Source organism: Lipophrys pholis (assembly GCF_963383615.2).
Source record: "Lipophrys pholis genome assembly, chromosome: 10".
Taxonomy (NCBI): domain Eukaryota; kingdom Metazoa; phylum Chordata; class Actinopteri; order Blenniiformes; family Blenniidae; genus Lipophrys; species Lipophrys pholis.
The window spans coordinates 8,614,112-8,627,963 of NC_137640.1; the positions used below are offsets into that span (position 1 = coordinate 8,614,112).

A 13,852-nucleotide genomic window follows, 5' to 3' on the forward strand; every position below is an offset into this window, starting at 1 on the left:
CCAAACCGTCATCACTAACTAAGGAAAGAAGGAAATGTGACTTTAAAAATTTAAAAAATATCCTTACTTGCCAAACCTGCCTGTCTTAGTTTTCTCTTGATTCTGTGAATCCCAACAGAGAAATGAAACTCAACACATTTTGTACTAAAAGGACATGAAACACATTTGGTCATGTAGAGAAATGACTGCTTGAATAAATGTGACAAGAATTTCACAAAGCTGCTTACAGGTTCCTGTGCAGCCTCTGCATATGGATCTGGGGTGAAAACGAAACACATTTCCAGTAAACAGAGGATTTTCAACGCATCTGATAGTGTCAGCGTTTAAATAAATGACTGGTGGAGTCCTCAAGATTAGATAAGTTGATTATAAATGTCCTTTATGTATCACTGTCATCTAAGTACTCACACCTGAAGATATTGGTCTAAGTGGGTTAAAAGGACTTAAAAGCATTTGAGAGCCGTTAAGAGGAGCAACCAGATTCAATGGATAAAGAAAAAGTGGTCCCTGCTAGATAACTAAGAAAATAAGACTCCAATTCTAAGGAGTCTGAAGTGACTAAAGATACTCCAGTTAACAAATTTCATATGTAGTTAGTCAACATGTTAAAAGAGATATTTCTTTTCAGGTACAACGTGGAGCTTACTCTTTGGTGGCCCTTTACGCTTCCCTCTCTTCTTAGTGCCAGACCAGCCGAAGTCCTCATACATGTTTTCTCCAGTCTCATAGGGACTGTTTCCATTTTCCACTCGAAGACTGAACGAGACAAAAGTTTGGACACGCAGAAATGAACAACAAGCCTCCCGGAGACGACGTAGTAATGCAGAGCAGATCAGGTGGGGTTGAATCGGTATGTCTCACCTGTCCAATTGTGGCAAATCTTGAGGAACTGTGATAGAAGGAACTGAAACTGGATTGTTTTCAAGTCCGTATTCGCTGGCTGGGTCTGCCTTAATCTCTGTCCCCGGAACAACAATCCCGTTACCATGAAACTGTGGCATGGCATTTCCATCTACTATATGTGGACCTGTGAAGGCCTCTTTCCCCCACTGTGCTGGAATCTCCGGAGAAGGAACGACCGAAGCTACGTCATCAAACTCAGGCACTTCCACCGTGTCAATCTCATGGGCGAATGAAACCCCTACAGATTGGAGAGGAAACAAAAAATGGAATTAGCTGTTGAACAGTTGAAACTTTGACTTCGCCAAGTTGTGAAAGTAGCATTAAGGTCGTACCATTGTCTGCAAGAAGAGCAGCGGGAATTGAATTGCTGAGGTCAGCAGAGGGAAGCTGGTCAGCCTTCTCCAGAGCCAGAGAATCGAGGGCTGGGAGGGAGTGTCGGGGTGGGGGAGGGGGGACTACCAGCATCTCTGGGGGGGAGTCAGGCGGCTCCACGCTGATATCTCCTAATGCTGGAGAAGCTTGTCCTGAAAGAGCCACGTCAAAATCAAAAGGATGAACCGAGTCATAGTGGAACCTCGCGAAGCTAACAACAGTGAAACTTCTGAAAAGCTTTTAAAGACGGAAGAGTATTGAAAGAAAGATCAAGCAGACTGAAAAAGAACACACACCTCTCAGACACACAGTGCTTGTTGTTGTGATACAACTCGACACTAAGAACAGGCGGTTACAAGTCAGAAGTTGGAACAGCCAACAAACTCAACAAACAACAGCCTGCCACTCTTTCATGTTTATATGTACAGAAAGTTCATTGATATTCTTCATCCAAGGAACATGAATAAGTAGAATATATATTTCTGTATGTCTAATGCGCAGCATGATTTTCAATAAAACTATCTTTCCGTTTTATACGCGAAATAGCTTGATCCTGTTGTATGAGATGAAGTGTGTGTTCGTTCTATGTGGCGTTAAACTGACATGGAAGTGTTTGTCATCACAGCTCTGTCATAGCGAGCATACCTGTGAAGCTCTGCCCTGCCTGCCTGCTGCGCACTCGTTTCTGGCATTGAAGAAGAATGTGAGGACTGTTCTCGCTACGTATTCTTTACGGCTGCGTCTTCAAACCAACACCTGAGGCAACCCTGTGGCGCAAACCATGCTAAACATAAATCATACTCTGCAGCTCTGCAGGATCTCACATCTCAATGATAAGAGAAGAATTCCTGCACTTGATGTTTCGGAAGCAGTGAGGGGAGAAGAGCTCCGCTGCGATTGGTGTTATTGGACTCACCAGGGTCGATGCCGTTGACTAGTTCTCGTTTTGGTTGGTGTGCACTCCCGGCTCCTCCTTCATAATCAATAGGCGGAAGGTCCAGGGAGGAAGGTATGAGCTCCTCAGCAGACGGAAATTCTTCAGGCGGAGGGGTGATTGAGTACGGTTGAGTCGGATTCGTCAAGGAGCTAAAAGCAGAACAGGCGTCGCAAGTTAGTGTCGACCTGTCGGCGCTGACTGAATGTATAAATCAAGAAAATCTCCGTCTTTGTCCTGGATAACTGATTGACTTATAAAATGTGTATTTCTGGTGTTTACCTGGTGGTCTTCCTCCGTGCCTTCTGCAGAGCACTGAAAATCCTCTGGTCAACTGAAATTCTTTTTTTCTCTGGGCTCATGTCCTCGGCCCTCTCCAGGGCAGACAGCGCAGAGATTGAATGCTCAGTTTTCGGAGATGGCTGCAAAGAGGGAGGGTCTGTCACTGGAGTTACATTAACAGCCTCTATGCCCGGCTCAATGCCAAGCTCAAGCTCAAGCTCAGGCTCAGGCTCGGAGGGCAACAGTGATGAAGCAGAGAGCACTGGAGGGGGACTGGAGAGGGAATAGCTGGACAGGCTGGGAATAGCTTCAGTGTAACTGTCTGGTCTGAGAGGAGGAACGTCGGGATCTTTTATCTGTAGCTGGGATTCATCCTCTGCGGAGGGGATTTCAAGTTCTGGGATGTCGGGAATAAAGACGGGAGGGGGGATGAAGGCAGGAGATTCAGGGATAGTGGGTGATGGGGTAACTTCCCCAGCACTGGAGTTAGACAATGTGGGACTTTTTAAAAGAAGTAATTCTGGCATCGACATTTCAGGCTCAGGGGTATCAAAGTCAGAAGGCACTGGGATGAGTGGAGCTGGTCCAGGGAGGTCTATGCTTGGGATGTCTAGGATTGGATCTGTTGCAATCTCTGCAGAATCTCTTTTTGTGGACTTCATCAAGCTGAGCAGACTCTTCTTCTTCACTGTGGATTTAGGTGGCGGTGTGGCTTCCACGAGCTCGGCCGTACTCTCCTTCGGAGTTTTCGGAAAGGCCAAAGAGAACTTCTTGTCTTTAACGTCCTTCTTCTTCTTCTGGCTGAGCGAATCCTCATCAGGCTTCTCCTTGCTTTCCTTTGTCTTGTCTTTGCCTCCTTTCACTTTACCTTCACTCTTATCCTTCTTCTTAGAATTCGTCTGGATGAGAGGCTTTTTCATGTCCTTTTTGTCATCCTTGAAGACCACTCTTGGGGCGAGCGGTGTCTTTCCATCCATGGACTGGCTGATGGAGGTCAGCAGGGAGGGGCGCGCTCCCACTGGGACATAATGAGTGGGACTCTGAGGAGGATGAACAACCTTTGGTTTATCAGGGAGAGCAGGTTTGAACTTGGGTTGCTTCAGGTGGAGTTCTTCATCCTGGAACTTTGCCCTTAGGGCTTTAAAGTCCATTGTGCCTTCCTGGTGAAAGTATCACAGTGTGACAGCCTCAGGTGCAATTCTTGCGTCAGGCACGCACATTAATGGCCTGATCTACTTCAAGATTGCACACATTAAAAAAAACAACAGGAACATGCTGGACATTGCACGCACAAACAAATAAGACACACATGGAAGACAATCTACAAAAGAGATGCACAAAAGATTGCTTCTGGAACACCTGCAATGTAAACCACGGAATCCATGAACTGCAGTACGTGAATATGGAATACAGGGTGTGTCTCCCACATAGAACAAAATAGCAGGAGGAGCCTCTACTCATAACAAGGAGGTAGAAAGTTGGGTTTCTGCAACACCTAATGCTGCAGGGTGGAGGATCTGCATATCTACCTTTGCATTAAATAAAACAATGTTACCAAAAAAAACTCTTAAATTATTTGTAATGACGATAGGATCTATTGTAAGAGTCTGTGTTTTAAGAGCACAACTGCTGTAGTATGATATTTGGGAGCGCTGTGTTGTTATGGATCATCACCTGCTGTAGTCTGCATGTAAATAGTTACCAGTGGTATTAATCATTGTGTGAATCTGGTCCTATTGTGATCTTGTTTTTTAACAGAATAATAACAGTTTTCATTGCTACCCTTTTAGCATTCCTGTGCCAGAGTTTACCGACTGTTTTTTTTGGGGGTTCCCTTATGTTTCTCACTCAATTATTCTTCTCTCTGACAAATAATGAATGGTCATATGATTACAAATTATTACAAAAAAAAAATTCAGATTACAAAGTTGACAGCACATTTCAAGAGTGAAACTGGCGGCTCCTCTCAAATTTGATATATCCAGGTGTCTATGGCTGATAAATGAGTGTACAATGATACAATGTCATTTACAATGTCTAGAAAAGGTCTGGGTTGTTCGTGGTTATGTCTGAGTGAGACATTTCCTCAGCTGGCTCCCTGTGTCTTTCATTTGCAGACTTTCTTAGGTCTTTTAATCTTTTCTGAATCTCTTCTATTACACTCCCAACTCCATATTGGAGCATCTCAGTTAGTGATTGTGGGGTCAAATCTCCATCCACATGGTGATTTTAAACAACAATGCAGCAAAACTATGCTTTATATATTCCTGTTTAGTCACACTTGTTATGAGGGTGCCACCCTGAAAACACACGCAAAACAAAACCACGATAATTGCGTGAACATGCATTTTATTCGGCTTTATACAGGACCTAATAAACTGAGGTTATGAGTGTAGAACGTTTTTGAAGATCATTTAAATGGTAACGTGTTGTTAAGGTAAGCATATCATAATGTTTTGTAGTTTTGTTTATCTTGTTCTATCTGATAAAGTCAGAGATATCGGAGCACAAAACCAGAGGAAATTGTTCAGATTTGATTTATTTTCTCCCTCGGGCTACTCAGAGAATGTAGACTGACCTGAGAGTGGCTCAACAAATGACTATGTTTTGAAGAATGGTGAGTAATGCTGAAATATTTATAGTCGCTCTAGTTACTCAGCAATAATTCATTTTAGTCTCATTTTACAGCCTTTAATATCTACGTTGCGTTTTTAAGGCGTCGATAAACAAAAAGCAGACTCGTTTAGTAACACAATACGTGGCATTTGAACATCAAACGTAATCATCATGAAAATTTGCGGAAGGAAAAAAGCAGCTTACCTGATCCATGTTTTTTTTTTTTTTTTTTTTTAATCCACTGAACTGAAAAGAAAAAAAAAAAGAAAGAAAAAAAACCCGTCCTTGATCGAGTAAATAAATTGACCTCTTCAGCCACTCATTCTGTTTCCGGTCATAAAAAAATACAAGCGCAATAGAAAATTAGAGTTTAAAGAGTTGAGACCAGAGGTTGTGCGTCAGTGCGCGCGTCTCCTGCGGCTGAGAGGCGTGTGGCCCACGCGTAAAGCAGGTGGTTTCAGTGCAGGAATGAGGCTGACTACTCGCTCTCATCTTTAGAAAACACCAGAGCTTGTCAAACGGGTCTGGCCTCGGTTGCGCATTTAACGCAACACCGTGACTCTCAACAGTACTGGATGTTTTTTTTTTTTCTCGCTCCTGCCCTTCAGGAATGTGGCTCAGCTGGCACTGCGTGTACGCGCAAACCTGAGTCACTGTGATTGAAACTCTTGAAACTCCTTTTTTATTTTCATGAACCCTTTTCCATTATAGTACTGAGGCATTTCTTCTTCAATGTCGAATCGCGAACCTCTAAAAACAGTGAGACTTTGTTGCTTTATGTGGATGTGGCATTTAGGGGATGTGCAGGTCACTGTGGCCTGCCTGCAGGATTTAAGGTAAACACAGAGGAAAAGGAAACAGGAGAGGTCGGTCAGCATTCCTGGTTTGTTACACAAAACACAAAAGAATTTGTTTGGACTTTGTTGACACAATCACATCGTATGCTATAGGCCTGGGCCTCAGAAGACTGTTGATGAATCACATTGTGTCTGGATTCAGGTCAATTTGTACCCAGGTCATTTCTGTGTGTGTGTGTGTGTATATATATATATATATATATATATAAATAAATATATAAATAAATGCAAATTTTTACCGCTCTCCAGCGAAAACTCGAGTTGAAGAGGTTCATGTATTGTACAGCAAATAAACTGTTTGAAGTAAAGATTGCAAGCTAACCAATTAGGTTAAGCCTTTTAAGTCTTGTAATTCCACATTGTAACACAAGATGATGTAGTGAGTCGGTCTATAGTTCATTTTAAGCATAACAAAAGAAACGTCACCTGGTGGAAACATTAAGACATGACAGCATGGACATGACAACAGCTGAAGTTTTCCACATAAACAAAAAAAACAACAACTGTCAAACCTTTTGGCAGACGCATAGGATTAGAGTAGACTGGATACTGGAGTTATTTACCACAATCTAATGACCAAAACACTCATTTAGGATACTGTACCTTCAAGGATTAGTCCACTTGCACTGGTGAAAACAAGAGATTCTTGCCTTGCTCATTGTTGTGGTCATCAATGTCATATTTTTAGCACACAATGGTAGGTGAGCTGAATTTCAACTGTAATGCTGAAACTTTAAAAAGTAGCATCAAGCCTGGTCGGACTGTAGCTCGTCTTCCTCAGCACAATGTGCAGCTTATCCTGGACAATTCAGAGATGTCACCGCTGGCAGCTTCCATAGAAGAAATAGTCCCAAAGAAAACAGCTGACAGTGAAGTTTATGGATTATACACTAACTGGGGCAGTGTTTATTTTTTTTTTTTTGTTTTTGGAAAGACAGCCTGTCAAATGTGGTATTTATGCTTTCAGCAATAAAAAATGAGATTCCTCTCAACCCCATAAATTATGGGGGGGTAAAAATCCTGCAGCTGAGTACCTGAAACAAGAGTCTTTCCAAACAGAAACTAACAGCACAGCCCGATAACATGTGTTTCAGCAATGTGTTGTATTATTTTAATTTGTAAAACAATGGAAAATGTATTCTTTAAATGAATAAAAGTGAAAAGGCTTGAGCCTTTGTTCTGTGGTTGCTCTCTATTAAAGCTTCTGACAGCTTGCCAGTGTACCAGAAAGTGACAGGTCATTAAAGCAGTGTTAAATTACATCAAAATGCTTCACACTAAGTAACACACACCGGGGGGGGGGGGGGGGGGGGGGGTCACCTCTGCCAGGCACGCACCATTAAGCTCACTCTCTTTCATGCACACTCAGGAGGCAAGACGCAGAACTAGACATCGTCATTTGGGATGTGTTTATTTGCAACATTAATACATGGTGGAATACGGAAATCAAGATCGAACCAAAAAAATCATCTAAAAACCCACAGTAGAATGTCATATTCATAAAGATAAAAATAATGTGTAAATTTACATTAAGAAACTGTTAGCTGAGGTAAAGTTAAAATAGGTCTAGAAATGTTATGTACTCAAACAGCAACGTTCCCTTTTTATTCAACGTCTTTGCTCATCTTCTACTTGTCAAAGTTTTTAAGTTAATCAATGTCATAGTCCAAAAGAGTTCTCGAGTGACATGGGGACTCTGGCCATAAAATAGGGAGTCATTGGCATCACAGTTGATGTAGTAGTAGCGGAGGAAGCTGCCGTCCGAACGCGGACAGCGGCAGTTTGGCACATGACCAACAGACAGACAGATGGATCGAGCATCATTGTAATCTCAAATACCGATCTGGGCAAACAGGATGGAGGCGAGCAGCAGTCAGGGCGACAACGGGCGAGACCCTGTCTGCCGCCTGCAAAACCGAAATACAGCTCTGAGGTACAAAAGCAGAAGGCTGTGGTACAAAAAGTTTTGGGTCGCATAAACCGAGAGAGCTGATTGGCATGAGACATAAAAATCTCACAGTGATGGGAATCAAGACGACAAAGGAGGGTGTGATGTCAGGTTGAGGGTGGTAACCAGTTAGTGAGTGAAGATACAGACAAAGACCGACAACATTCATGCACAGGAACATAAACCACTGAGGGAGAAAGAGGCAAATAAAACCCAGGAAAATGGATAAAGAAAACATACATTGGTATTGCTTGGGTTATAATGTCAAGAGCTTGCATAACTGAGGCCTTCCTATTTTATGGCACAGAGGTCCAGTGGACAGAATGGTTGTTGTTGTTGTTGTTGTCGTTATTTACAAAATGAGTTTGGCAAACCAACGATCAGATGCCTTAAAGCCATGTTGACTCTATAACTCCTATAGAGCTGTCCCCAGCGGCTTCATTGACTTATAAAATAAAAATTCAATTTTTCAATTTCTTCTTTTTTTCTGAAATCAGTATTGTACAAAAGCTATAGAGAATGAACAGTTCGATCACAGAAACTGTTTAACTTGCAACGCTTCCCTCTCAGGGTCCATTTCATCAGCATGTCTGGTCCTCCGGCCTCTCTACGAGTCTGTCCGAGAGGTGAGACGCTAGGCAAATTACTGTGTGTAAGCATGTTGGGGGGGGGGGGGGGGGGGGGGGGGGCATGACTGTGTGTGTTTGCATGTGTGAGAGTGTCTGTAATGATTGCTGTGTGCAAAGTAATCGTGTAGTTGGTGTGTGAGTAGCTCCCAGAGAGTCTTGTTTCTGCATAGTGATCCAGCAGACACTCACAAGAATGGGAAGGAAACGCCCGAACCAATCAACCAATCAGAGGCAGCGATTCCGGAGCTGAATGGCACATTTAGAGTCTGGCTCCACCTGTTGGATCTCCTCGTTCCCGATGCAGATTCTGTCCCATCAAATCAGAAGGTGACCACTCTAGTCTGGTGTGTGTGTGAGTGTGTGTATGTGTGTGTGTGTGTGTGTGTGTGTGTGTGTCAGAGAGTGTGCGTCACAGACGGGGAGGCACTGCTTGACTCAGTTTCCTTCTTGGCAGCACAGTCAGTCTCTGGCCAGGCGCAGGATGCAGAGGGAGGAGTGTGAGAGCAAAGGAGGACGGAGCACAACATAGGCAGGGAGAGAGAGAGAGAGAGAGAGAGAAAAGGGGGAGGAGATGTCTCTAAGGCTGGGTGTGAGTTGCCACAGGTAGAAGAGAGGAGAGGAGAAGACGCAGTGGAGAGAGAACAGGATCCGTCTCAGTGATTGATATCCCTCCTTCCTGAAGTGAATGACTGAGAGGGCTCCCTCCTCAGGAAGAAGAGAGACTTCAGAGAGGAGGAGGAAGAGGAGGGAAACGGTGAGAATGTGGTTGCTCCTCCTGGGAGGTTGTTAGCAGGAAGAGGAGAGCAAGAAGGGCTTGGCCAGGCGGGGACGTGCCATACATACTCGCACACGCACTCACATACACAGAGGTTAAGGGTCCTCCTCCTGTTCTCTCTTTGCTGGTCAAGTCTGTCTTCTTGTGAGTCCCTTTATTTCTTCCCTTTGTTGATCTGGGCGTACAGAGGGTCCTTTCCCTTCTGTCAGAGAGAGAGTGAGAGAGAGAGAGAGAGAGAGAAAAATCAAACATTTTCTATTTTCCCTACTTCCAGTACTTCCAATGTCTGCCCTTTGTGGATCATCAGGGTGTTGCAAGAAAAAGTGGAGAACCTGAATTCATGATTCACTCTCTCAACTGGGAGAAGTGCGAGTATCACCAACCTGCAAGTCCCGACAAGAAAGATCCAGGTCTGCAGTGGTTTGCCTGTCGCGATACCTAACACCATCACAAGGGGGCAGTAGCACATTACGCCAAAGGAGACTTCCCAGTCTCGCCTCCACTCTTTTTGTCCATTCAGAGTTCTTAGAGAAAAATTCACCCCTCGCTTCCAGATACCCTTTTCATGTGTGCGCGGCGACCTACTGTGTCTGAGTGTCATTGTGCGCGCACATGCATATTCCTCTGCCACCTCAGGCTTCCTCCAGGACCACTATGAATCAGAGGTATAAACTAGAGCCTTGAAAGACCAGTTATGAGTCATCATGTCTGTATTTCTCTTCGACTGAGCCGCAAGACAACAGTGGATGATGGAACACCCAGCAGTCAGAGCAGTAAGCCTGCTGCAGTCACTCACAATGGGGCCGTTATTATCATACACATAATTACAGCCAGCCACTCAATTTGCTGCAAAGACAACTTGATTGGAGACTTGCCCATTTTATTCTGGAAGACGTCTCCGACTCAGTGCCCAGAGGAGTGTGGAGAATTTGGGGTCTCCCCTTTTCCGTCTAACACAAATAAAATATGAGACACTTATATGACCTTATCATTTGAGCAGACAGGAGAGAAGTTTCTTCTGATATGGGAAAAGAAGAGACACTCACAAGAAGAATAAAATTCTGTTCATGTCTTGCTTCTGTTCATGATTGAACAACAGGGAGCACGAGAGGCTTACTGCCAGTGGTGGTTCAAGTTTTTCTGTAATAATTAGTTATAACACTACTTATACTTTTACAAGAAGAACTTTCAATCAATGAATTCAGAAGATAACCAGCTTGATCTTGGAAATTGCAGTTCACTCTCAACATTTTAACCGCTGATGTTTGATGCTAGTAAATGTCGACAGTCAAGATCCTTAACACAATGATATACATGATAATGATATCATTGATTTGTATTGTACTTTACAAATCTTTCATGATGAAATTTGGCTTTAATGAAACTTCAGTATAGTTAAGGAACAAAAGCAAAGTACTAAAATATTCCCTAATTCAATTCAAACCCTGATTGTATTTTAGGTAGTGTCTCTTATTTTTATCTAGTGTAAATTTAAGAGTGGAGGGGTTGCTCCGGCTGATGCTCTGGGCTCTGGCACACAGAGCTGGGAACTGCACGGCCAGCCAAGACCCGACAGTCAGCAGAAAGTAGCTGCCAGCAGCCCTGAGAGAGGTGACGAAGAGGCAGAGACAAGCAGTGACAGCGAGCACACACTGCTCGACCAGTGCAGCCGGGCCACCGCCCAGCAGTGTCACCCTGCATCATCTAACCAGCTCTGCCAACCGGGGGCCGCTTCAGCTCCATCAACCCCGGGAACAGGGAAAAAGAGAGGAGGGGGGGCCTTGGTGGAGGTGTGAGTGATGTGCTGGCGTGGCACCAGCCCGAAAGCCAAAATATCTGGCCTCAGTCATACATGTGCGGACATTTCCGTGCATGCGAGAGGGCGGTGGGCCGAGGGCAGCGGGAGCGATGCGAGATTGCTCAGTGAACCGTGGAAACAGGCCATTTCACGGCTGCGGCTCAAGACTATTCGCTGGACATGATGAGATCACTCCCAGAAAAAACACTTATACTCTCAGTCGCCTCAACACATGTCTGCTGGAGCCACGCAGTGGTCGGGTGGGAGAGGGAGGGAGGGAGGGAGGGACTGAGGAGGAGGGATACGACTGTCGGCCGTGGCCAAGCAACACACACTCTTAGGCGGACGCACACATATTTTTGGCTCTAATATGGGCACAGGTGGTGACAGTATCGATCGCAGGTGTGCTTGTCTGGGGAGTAACTGGTCCTGCAGTACAGGTGCGTGTGTTTGGGAGGATGTCTAAAGTCGATGTGATTGAGCAAGTAAACACCATATGGGAGCAGCGTCATTGGACCGTGACCAAAGCAGTCCACCTACTACAGAGGAAAGACTCGAGGCTTCTGGCCTCGACAGCCAGCTCCTCGCCAGATTCGCCACTTTGTACTCTGCAATTCGTTCTCCCACTTAAGGCCGCGTCCACCTGCTGCCCTGCAGCTTTCAGGCCATCTGAACACGAGGAAGTGGGCCAGCAGAGGAGGAGAGCCTGATCAGCCACCCCTCCTCCTACCCTGGAGTGAGGAAAGACTTGAAGGCTTCTTGGGTTTTAATTAATGCCAATTATGTTGGGGCAGTCATTAATCTTGGCTCCCCAGTATTAGCTGGTGAAAACAAAACTATTACAGTTTTCCCTGTGTGAGTGCCAGCAGCTATCATTAAGGAGCGACAGTCGGGAATTATGTGGGTGAGGACACCGGGTAGCGAGGCAAGGATCAAACCGGCTCTCCTCTTTGGTGTGTGTTTTTGTGTGCATGATAGGAAATCTCCATGTTGATGTTGAGACACACAAAGAAATTTCAAACTCCCGAAAGTTGTGGAGCACTTTCAAAACACATATTTTAGCTGCTGCTCGTCTTAATCAGCGTGATCCCTTCACAATAAAGCAGGTATAATAGGTCATATATATAATGCATGGCATGTCAGCATACATCATGTTTATATTAAGTCAAACATCTAAGATCAGCATTTTGCACACAAATCTCAGAAGACACCCTGCTCACTGAAGTGCACAGTTTCTGATTGGCTGTCACACACTATTGACTTTGCTTTTGAGATGAGTGCTATTTAGGGAGCAGGGCGTGATTAAGGTGCACGTCACAAAGACAGAACATGATGAGAGCAAGCGCTACGGCCAAGGCAACCATGCGTGATGAACCTGAAAGACACTGGGCCTCAAGCAGCAACACATACCAAAATATCACCCCAAGTTTTTCCTTAAATCTATGAAAAGTAAACTACATGGATAACTGGTTGTTATTAGCAAAAGGTGTTTGGCCAAACACTCACGCTAGTGAAAGAGATGTGAACTTCAGTAGTTAAAGTGAGATCGAGTTGATCTATAAAGACTCAATACATCAAGTAAAATGCAGTGTAATTTTGGGAAATAACATTGAAGAAGGTGAAATATCATTGAAACCGGCTCCACACAAGTAGTTTTGTTGTTAAAAAACAGCAAATGTAGCCTGAAGTCTTAATGGGTTGGAAAAAAAAAAGAGTTAAAACCTTAAAAGTGGCAATATAGAAAGAAAATCCCAGCACTGGAAAGTATCTGTAATGCTCCAAGTGTTGTATCATCAGAACAAATGAAATAAAACTGTGGAATCTTCCCCAATTCCTCCATAGCCCACTCCTAGAAACGGAAAGATATTGAAGAAGCTGAAAAGCTGGCTGTATCATTCAAGTTGTTTTATTATTTTATTTGAGATGAATGGACCAATAGAATTCATTCAATCCTCCAAAATTCAAAATTCAAAATATTACAATTCAAAATATAAAAGTTTGCATTTTTTTTAGGTGCATCTAACGTATTTTGTTCGTACTGAAAAACCGATGGATTGTGAAAATAGGTGTTATCCTATCTTGGATTTTTAACCAGTGAAGATTTATTCATCTAAGCAGAGATCAAAAATAGGGACACACTGGTAAATTCCACACGAGTATGAACAAAATAAACACTTATAATGGACACGAAAACCCCTCAAACTGAAACGACGCTTGGATATTGTTTGCTGCATGAGGCCCATTATTTCAAAGACGTCACACATGAAACGTCTCATAAATAACAGATGTGTACCAAACCGCTGAGGATGCAGACAGAATGAAGATCACCACACACCACAAAACAAGTACAATCATACAAATGGCTGCATTCAAACTCATCTCAACACACATCACCATCTGACACATGTAGATTCCTGAGAAGTGAAGGGAAATAATACAAATGAGCCGCAACAGGAAATGGGAAGGATAAAGAAAAGAACAAACCAGATGCAGCAGCACACTGACACTTGAGCCAGACGTGAGCGATGAAGGAAGAGGAATAAGTGGGAAGGAAGGAGGGGAATCCATACCTACCCTGCCCTGCTGCTATCTAGCTTCCAGCCTCTGGACTGGCCTGGTCTGGGCTGGGCTCTGCTGCCTCACTAGGGCAGGGCGACCCAGAACCACATGCCTAAAGAGGGGGGGGGGGGGGGATATAAGGAAGGAAATGAGGAGGAGGGGGAGAGAAGAAAGTAAAG

At 44.1% G+C, this 13,852-nt stretch overlaps 2 protein-coding genes across 4 annotated transcripts in view; both read right to left on the minus strand.

Moving 5' to 3' along the window:
* The window catches only part of LOC308115995 (uncharacterized protein), a 14,625-nt gene extending 9,002 nt beyond the window's left edge, over positions 1 to 5,623 (minus strand). The window contains exons 1-8 of one of the 2 annotated variants that reach the window (XM_080473934.1): positions 5,312 to 5,623; positions 2,492 to 2,631; positions 2,192 to 2,361; positions 1,236 to 1,427; positions 862 to 1,141; positions 647 to 756; positions 228 to 256; positions 68 to 102 (exon numbers count right to left, since the gene is read on the minus strand). In XM_080473934.1, coding sequence (XP_080330060.1) covers positions 68 to 102; positions 228 to 256; positions 647 to 756; positions 862 to 1,141; positions 1,236 to 1,427; positions 2,192 to 2,361; positions 2,492 to 2,631; positions 5,312 to 5,320 — 965 coding nt within the window. In that variant the 5' untranslated portion in view covers positions 5,321 to 5,623. Of the gene's footprint in view, positions 1 to 67; positions 103 to 227; positions 257 to 646; positions 757 to 861; positions 1,142 to 1,235; positions 1,428 to 2,191; positions 2,362 to 2,491; positions 3,652 to 5,311 lie in introns of both variants that reach the window. The other variant, XM_080473933.1, reaches the window with a different exon arrangement.
* A 3,847-nt stretch (positions 5,624 to 9,470) lies between these two features.
* dab1a (DAB adaptor protein 1a) overlaps positions 9,471 to 13,852 on the minus strand; it is a gene marked incomplete at both ends in the record, with an annotated part of 65,013 nt that continues 60,631 nt past the window's right edge. Inside the window, 2 exons of one of the 2 annotated variants that reach the window (XM_080473567.1) lie at positions 9,471 to 9,515; positions 13,717 to 13,785. In XM_080473567.1, coding sequence (XP_080329693.1) covers positions 9,471 to 9,515; positions 13,717 to 13,785 — 114 coding nt within the window. Of the gene's footprint in view, positions 9,519 to 13,716; positions 13,786 to 13,852 lie in introns of both variants that reach the window. The other variant, XM_080473568.1, reaches the window with a different exon arrangement.